The following is a 7,941-nucleotide window of genomic DNA, read 5'->3' on the forward strand; positions in this document are numbered from 1 at the left end:
AATATAATAACAAATAGCGGGGTTGTTATCTTTTGGAGTAAACATGAAGAAGATGGATGCATTTGAAGATGCACATTTTTTTTAAATACATTTTTCATTGACTTGAGCCGTTGATCTAGATTTGATCAACGACTCAGATCTAACCTAACTTCTCACCTGGGAGCGCACCATAACTGATCCCTCGATATATAAATTTATAAAAATATCCCTTTTATGTCTTTAATTTCAATCAATTAGCTTATTAGCTACTTATCTTTTCAACTAGGCGTGGCAAACAGAGCGCTCTACTACATTGTAATAGAGTCAAGTACCTAGTTTTTTTTTTTTTTTTTTTTTTTTTTTTTTTTAAGTCAAGTACCTAGGGAAAAAAATGATTACGTGGCATTTAAACTTTTATTTTTATTGTTTAACATGGTTGAGCTATGTAATGGTTGGCATTTAAAAGCCAAGGACCTTGTGCATAGATAACATCTGGGTTAGACTTTCATATAAGAAATTGTGAGTTTGAGTCTCAATGGAGGTGTTGTAGGCTCTTTGTTGTAATAGAGTCGGTAGCATTAAAAAAAAAAAGGTGTTATTTTGTGTTTACAAAAATTTTGCCAATACCTTAATTATTTGAATCTTTTTTGAGAAGAAAAACAAAAAAAAAATGTAATATGAATTTTAAAAAAATAAACCATTTTTTCTCAATGGTTTAATTATTTTTAGAGGTTCAACTTATATAAAGAATGTAATATAAAATTTAAAAAGTTAAATATATACGGAGTAATACAAAAATAAAAATAATTTTTTTTTTGAAAACAAAATATAAAAAAAATATTTTAAAAAGTCAAAAAAATTCAACTCATCAGTTTTTTTTTTTTCGGGGGTTTATTCGGTGGAATCAATGAAATGTTCGGTTGAGAATCCCTAAAAATTCGAAACAAATTTCCGGTCCCAAATTCCCCATATACCCCTTTACTTTCAACGTATTGACAACAAGGACTCGCGGTTCCATCGATTCCCCCCTTTCCCCATATATATTCGCCGCAGATCTCTCTCCCCTCGTTCCGTCAACACCTTTGCCTGCCGGAAAGTGCTTTCAAAATTCAAATCATCCAAAGCACGGGGTTTTAATTCCGCGCAATTTTCCTTTTCCCCTGTTTTCAATTGAATATTTTTTTTGCTTTTTTGTCAAAAAAGAAGAAGAAAAAAAAAAAGAATTTCCCGATTTTTCTTATTCGTGGTGGATTAGCATCTAGGGTTTTGGAATTCCGGAATTCGCCAAACGCGCTCTTGATCCTTTTTGTTGAATTCGGCTATGGCTGTCCCCACCTTTTAACAATCGGTACGAGAATTATGAGTTTTTACTGATTTTTAATCTTCCTGCCTTGCTTATTTGCGGTTGCTTGCACCCATACATGTATAAGAATACGCAGCCCTCTCGAACGTTAATTTATTTGTATTATTTCGCTTTCCAGAATCCGGTTGGTCGGCACATATGAGTTTTCTTTGATGGCAGCTTTATTATTAGAATTATAAATGCAATTTGGCCGTATTGAAGTTTTTTTATTAATTGGTTTGATTATACGTTTGTTTTTTGTCTTTTTATCTTTTTGTTTTTTTTTTCCATGTTGATTGGTTTGTTGCTTTAGGTCAAATGTGATTTTTTTTTTTTGGCAGGGGGCGTTGGCTCTGGGGAGGAGGAGATTGCCACTTGCTCTGGTTTATTGCTCTATTGTTAATAAGCTGGAGCTATCAAGATGTCTGCGCTCAATCGTAATGGGATCAATCTGATTAACTGCTTCTTTCACTTTTCTGAATGGCATCCTCTTGAACAGTAGAGTTGATTGGGGATTGAACCCCACATCACAGTTTTTTATTTATAAGGTTATTGCCTAGCTTTCATTTTCAATTAATCATACCATGTATATGTGTATGCCTGCACAATTATGAATATGGTATTGGTTGAATTGCATGGTACGAGTAGTTTTTATTTCTTTTGTGTTGCTCAATTTTCTGAAATTAATATAGGTGTTGCTAATTTTCAGGTGTTGAACCCACATTTGTTGATTTGATTTATAGTTTAGTCAGATTTGTTTTTTGATGTTCACAAAGAGACAGCCTGTTGTTAGAGTGACGGAGATGGGTTGCTGTGGATGTTTTGGATTCTCGTTTTTAAGAAAGCCTAAAAATGGGCCGAGACCCAACAGGGGATTGGGATTGAGCACCCACCCTTCACAGGAACCCTTGTTGGATGAAGATGTGGAAGAAGATATGGAAGACGATGATGTTGGCTCATATAATGGTGATGATGTGATTGATACTGGTAATGGAGATGATGGCGAATATCGGAGCCCAGTCAGGCGTTCTGAGGATATTCTCCTAAGCAGAGCTGAAAATGGATTTATTTGTAGAGAATTTCCTGTTAAGGAAACTCACAGATTGGTGCGCTCAGAGGTAATAACAGGGTCAAAACCAGTTTCATCTTTCATTGCTTATATGTTTGCTGATTGCTTGGAAGTGATAATCCATTCTGTACTGAAATGGTCAGGGTATGGATTATGTTATGACCTATCTCGTCAAACAATTGCATGGAGTTGTATAAGTCAAAATTTTCTTTACTTTAAATTTGTTTATTTTCTTGGTAAGTGGATTTCTGTTTACAGTTTTGGGTCATGATCTTCCTAATTTCTTTCAAAGTGCACCTAACTTTCTTTAATTTGCTATCCTGCCCAAGGTTGTCTCTTGATGAATATAGGTTAATATCTGAACTGTGAATAACTACTTTTTTTGTGCTCCACTGGTTCAGTATCCAAATTCCAAAAGCAGAAAATCCTTCATTCCTTCCAATATGGAGCTCACCTGTTGATGGATGTGTGTGTGTGTGTTTGTGTCTGTATTTGAATGTACAGTGTGCTGTTAGATCTCCCATCATTTTTAGTGGCTCCATTACATCATACCTGGTTGTGTGCTGATTTACTTCATTATCCATGTGTATGTGATGTAATTTTTTGGTGTTATTATTCTGTGGACTCTATGTTGCTAAGATTGTCTTCTCCTATGTAACACTGGCCTTTTGGTTTCCTTTAGGATGAAAACGGGAGCAAGATGGTTAATGAATATGTTCATAAATATAAGATTGGTTCTGGTAGCTATGGAAAAGTGGTAAGTTGAATGCAATTTTTTCCTTATATTGTCAGTCAGTTGTATCGCAAATCTTGGTTAACAGTATTTATATTCTAGTTTTATGCCCTTTAATGTCACAGGTTCTTTATCAAAGCTCTCTAGATGGAAAGTATTATGCTGTAAAGGTGAGATCTTTATTATGATTGCAAACAAACTTAGAATTCTGAGTAGTTTACGCTCAAGTTTGAACAATAACAACATGCTCAAATTTGTTTTAGGACTGTTTGGCTTGAAAACTTGAGAGCTATAGCTTGATCATTGAAAATTATAAATCAGTATTTTCTTTGATACACATTAAATGCATTCTATAATCATGGTGAGAAGACATCTTGCGGAAAGAATCAATACTGAATTTTTTGTAATCTGGATGCAGTAATATTGATCTAGGGACATATTGAACTGAATGCTGTAGATAAGTGGAGTCACAAGGAGGAATTAATTCAGTGTTTTTTTAATTCTTGAACACAGGCCTTTCACAAGTCTCACTTGCGTAAGCAGCGGGTTGCCCCATCAGAGACTGCCATGAGTGATGTTCTTCGTGAGGTAATTGCGCTTTTTTTTTTTTCCCTTTCCGTTAAGTACTTTTGCTTGCATTTACATCGTCTTTCTAGGTCATGGGTGAGTTTAAATTCGACAAGAAGTCCATTTTGCCCCTATGTTTCCTATGTTTTTTCCTGCCAAGATCTTAATAACTTGGCCTAATTTCATTCAATTTAGCTCCTCTGGTAAAAATTGTTAGTTATATTGTATTTTTTTTTTATCTATTCTGGATTACTACTGCCTTATCACCTTTGCAATTTAGAAAACCAGCAACGGTTTAATTTAATCCTTTAGTTAAAAAATAATCATTTATATATATGTTTTTACCCAACCAGAAGAAATCAGTTATTGACTCACTACTTAAATCTTGTCAGTAAAAATAGGGCAAAATTAACCAAAAAGGCATAATATAGGGGCCAATTTGATTTTTTGAACTTTAAATTTTCACCACTAACTTTTTTAAATTTCGGATCCTCTTATAGACGTTAGACAATTTTTCTTATATATTATGTTCTGTACCTAGTGGCTTCCGAACTGCTGAATTATCTTTTATTCTATATAATTATGCATTTATGATTGAACATATATCAGTTGAAATTTGCTGGTATACTTGGTTTTGTTATGTTAATGACAATGGCATTTATTGATTTTTGGGGCCCTGATATTAATTAGATGCGTCTCGTTACGTTTGGTCTTAAGGGATAGATTATATAGTTTATTTTTATTTTTTACTTCAACTGTTTCACTTGGCTTTATCTTGATTTAGAAAGATGAATATGGATTACAGATTATATATCTTTTTTTTTTTTTTTTTTTTTTTTTTTCCTTCAGGTTTTGATCATGAAAATGCTAAGCCACCCCAATATAGTTCACCTCTTTGAGGTGATTGATGACCCAAGAACCGATCACTTCTATATGGGTATTCTTTGCAGCTTCCTTACTTCTCTGTTGCCTTCTATCCTACAATGTTCAGATTATTGCATATTTTAGTTGACCTCTCTCCGTCTTGTACTATTATCTTCGATACATATCTCCTAACCCGCTGGTAATCTTTCTCTCTTCTGCCAGTTCTTGAATATGTGGAGGGCAAATGGGTCTTCGAAGGTTCTGGTTCACCAGGTGGTGGTCTTGGAGAAGTCACTGCACGCAGATACCTGCGGGATATAGTTTCTGGCTTAATGTATCTTCATTCTCATGTATGATTCAACTGTGTGATGCACTGCTTTTTACTATTATTATTACGTGAATTTGTTTTTTTTTTAATGTACTCTAATCATGCATATTTTGACATAGTTTAGTTCTGTTGGATTATCTGTTTTTGAGTTATTAATCTTGGTGTTTCCAATTCGCTATTTGTGAGTTTTACAAATGATGGATACAGTTATCATTGTTAACTTAATCAGCATTCATTGGCCCTGGTACACACATATACATGGAATCTTTTTCTGTCTTTGACTATGTCATTTATGACTAATTTGTTTCCTATATAGCTTAACGTTGATTTGTCTTTACATGTTACATAAAGTGGTGTCTCCTATTAATCTCTATATGTTGTTGGACAGAATATAATAAATACATGGAAGTTTATTGTTCTTGATGTCATTTATGTATCCCTAGTTGTTTCTTATGTAGCTTAACTGAGATATGTCTTACTTATATAAAGTATTATCTCCTTTTTTAATAATTCTCTGTATCTGCTCCTGAACAGAATATAATACATGGGGATATTAAACCTGATAATCTTTTAGTTTCTGCAACTGGCACAGTGAAGATTGCTGATTTTAGTGTCAGCCAGGCTTTTGAGGTAATTGCTTGCTCCTGTTAATTGGTTAAGTTTTTGTACCCGTTGTCCTTTTGTGTTCCTTGCTGCACTACTAATAAGGGCTGTTAACGAACCGAACATAAACGAACGGAGGTTGTTCGTGTTCGTTTGTTAAGGTTTTTGAAAATCCTGTTCGTGTTCGTTTGTTAAGCGTTCATTAGTGTTTGTTAACGTTCGCGAACATGTTCGTTCACATTCATCAACACTTTTGTGAATGCTAAATAACCAAACATATGAACATGTTCATGATCATAATTCGTTCGTGAACAAGAAATAATATATGTTCGCGAAAAATAACCAAACAAATAACACAACTACAAAGAGAATACAAACAAATATTAAACGAATACAAACGAGCTTGTTCACGATCTCTTAGCAAACGAGCTTATAATTGTTCAAACTCTGTTTGTTTATAAACTGAGCTCTAAATTTTGTTTGTTAATGTTCGTTTACCTTAATAAACGAACGCTTACCGAACACGAACACGAGTAGTTTACTGAAAGCTCTGTTCGCTAACACCCCTACAAGTATATTAAGTATATAGAATAGGGATCCCAATTTTTCTAGAATGTTCATTGTGTGTGGAAAGTGGTGTAAACAAGCTGTTACCTCTCTTATGTTCTCTGCCTTTATTTTTGGTAGAATGGTGACGATGAGCTCCGCCGGTCTCCTGGAACTCCTGTTTTCACTGCACCAGAGTGCTGCTTGGGTCTGACTTATCATGGAAAAGCTGCTGACACTTGGGCGGTTGGTGTGACCCTATATTGCATGGTTTTGGGAAAATATCCATTTCTTGGAGACACGCTTCAGGACACATATGATAAGGTATTCAGCTGTCCCTCTAGTGGTAACAATCCTTTTATCCGTCATTTTATTTGGATCTCTGACCCTTCACCCATTCTCCAGATAGTAAACGACCCTCTTTGCCTTCCTGACGATTTAAATCCTCCTCTAAAGAATTTGCTTGAAGGGATTCTCTGTAAAGGTCTGCCTTGTGGCTTCTGCATTTCATTTTGTTTCCCACCATCTTGTGGCTTTGATTTGATTGGTTTGGAATCTCTTACTCGGCCCTAAGTTTGGTGTGCGTTGTGCAGATCCTAGGCAAAGGTTGAGTCTCCGGGATGTATCAGAACACGAGTGGGTCATCGGAGATCACGGATCCATACCTCAGTATGATTGCTGGTGCCAGAGAATGAAACTGCAAATGGACGCGTAATGGCCACTTGGCGGATACACTCTCACTCTCACTTTCACTTGATGCTAACAGAATGAATTTTATTGTACACTTGTTTATTTGTGTCCAGTTTGCTGTCATGTTTAAAGAATGATAACTAGGAAGAGGAGGGGGTGTTGTTTTGCTGAGGAAACTGAACAACAAGGCAAGCTTATGTAAGTAAACACACATATGAGAGGGCTCCACTTTGTAGCTAAATCAAAATCCCTAAATACTGGTCGGTCTTGAAGTCATTTTGTTCTTCTGGAAATACCAAAACTCCACAGCATAATTCTTGGTGCTCTATAAGACACTACGAAGATGCTGCTCTTTGCTTTTGTTTCATCTTATGTTTTTATTATATAAATTGCTCATTGGTTTGAAAATGAAAATGAAAATGAAAATTGTTGTTATTATTATTGTTGTTGTTGTTGTTATTATTATTATTATTATTATATTATTTTATTTTTATTATTGTTGTTGTTGTTATCAAGCTTAAGGCGGTATTTGTGGTCATACTAAGGTCGGTAAATGGTTGTTAGAAGGCTGTTTGGTTAATAAGAGTAATAACATTAGCTTATTGTAGAAGGTTGTTTGGTAAATTAGCTGTTAGTTGATAGCTATTTGGTATAATTTTTTTTCTCAAAATGTTAATTGAAAAAGTTGCTTTCAACAGTTTTTTGATTTTTAGCATTTTGTAGTTACAAAAAAATTAATTAATCAAACATTTATATTGATTTTTTAGCCAAATCAAAAAGTTAATAGTGGGAAGATAAGTTAAAATAGACTTAACTATTTTACCAAACAAGTTAAATGTTTTAAATTTGGCTAAAATTGTAACCCCTACAATTTATCTTCTATATAAATTTGTGTACATTATCTGGGGATGCTTCCACCTAATTGTTATACAATGGATTAGGGTTTAAAAATTTTAACACATTTGTATTTACAAACTATTAATTATAAGTCAACTATAGATATAGAATCTTTCTCTACGACTCTACCGCCTTCAAAAATCTTTAAAAATACTTTATCCTTTTTAAATTTGGTACCTTACCTAGTTAAAAACCGCCTTTGAGGTCTGAAGAAGACTTGAAGTCTTGAGGGAATCAGGAGGGGAGGGCTCAGGCTGCGGCCATCAAAATTTAAAATTTAAAATAACATAAAAGTTAGAAAAGAAAAAGGGAGTAGGTTTTTG

At 34.3% G+C, this 7,941-nt stretch overlaps 1 protein-coding gene across 3 annotated transcripts; it reads left to right on the forward strand.

The window, feature by feature from the left end:
- Window positions 1-983: 983 nt before the first annotated feature.
- LOC109193008 (serine/threonine-protein kinase GRIK2) lies at window positions 984-7,104 on the forward strand. Of its 3 annotated transcripts, XR_002056186.1 has the most exons (13): window positions 985-1,327; window positions 1,663-1,869; window positions 2,031-2,439; window positions 3,073-3,147; window positions 3,249-3,293; window positions 3,637-3,711; window positions 4,540-4,627; window positions 4,777-4,904; window positions 5,417-5,512; window positions 6,173-6,355; window positions 6,437-6,515; window positions 6,625-6,847; window positions 6,884-7,104. XR_002056186.1 is itself a non-coding variant. In XM_019343768.1 (12 exons), the coding sequence occupies exons 3-12, from the start codon at window positions 2,086-2,088 to the stop codon at window positions 6,744-6,746; spliced, it is 1,245 nt and encodes a 414-aa protein (XP_019199313.1). In that variant the 5' UTR covers window positions 984-1,327; window positions 1,663-1,869; window positions 2,014-2,085; the 3' UTR covers window positions 6,747-7,104. The 3 variants fall into 3 exon arrangements, 2 of the variants coding, with proteins under 2 accessions (XP_019199313.1, XP_019199312.1); XM_019343768.1 differs by having other exon boundaries at window positions 984-1,327; window positions 2,014-2,439; window positions 6,625-7,104; XM_019343767.1 differs by having other exon boundaries at window positions 6,625-7,104.
- The last annotated feature ends 837 nt before the right edge of the window (window positions 7,105-7,941 follow it).

Source organism: Ipomoea nil, unplaced genomic scaffold, assembly GCF_001879475.1.
Source record: "Ipomoea nil cultivar Tokyo-kokei standard unplaced genomic scaffold, Asagao_1.1 scaffold1834, whole genome shotgun sequence".
In the NCBI taxonomy this organism is placed as follows: domain Eukaryota; kingdom Viridiplantae; phylum Streptophyta; class Magnoliopsida; order Solanales; family Convolvulaceae; genus Ipomoea; species Ipomoea nil.

Bases quoted from the DNA above. Each gene is read 5' to 3' on its own strand.
- LOC109193008 (XM_019343768.1), top strand. From the start codon at position 2,086: ATGTTCACAAAGAGACAGCCTGTTGTTAGAGTGACGGAGATGGGTTGC. The intron at 3,148-3,248 runs GTAAGTTGAATG...TTAATGTCACAG, and splicing joins CTGGTAGCTATGGAAAAGTG to GTTCTTTATCAAAGCTCTCT. The intron at 5,513-6,172 runs GTAATTGCTTGC...TATTTTTGGTAG, and splicing joins GTGTCAGCCAGGCTTTTGAG to AATGGTGACGATGAGCTCCG.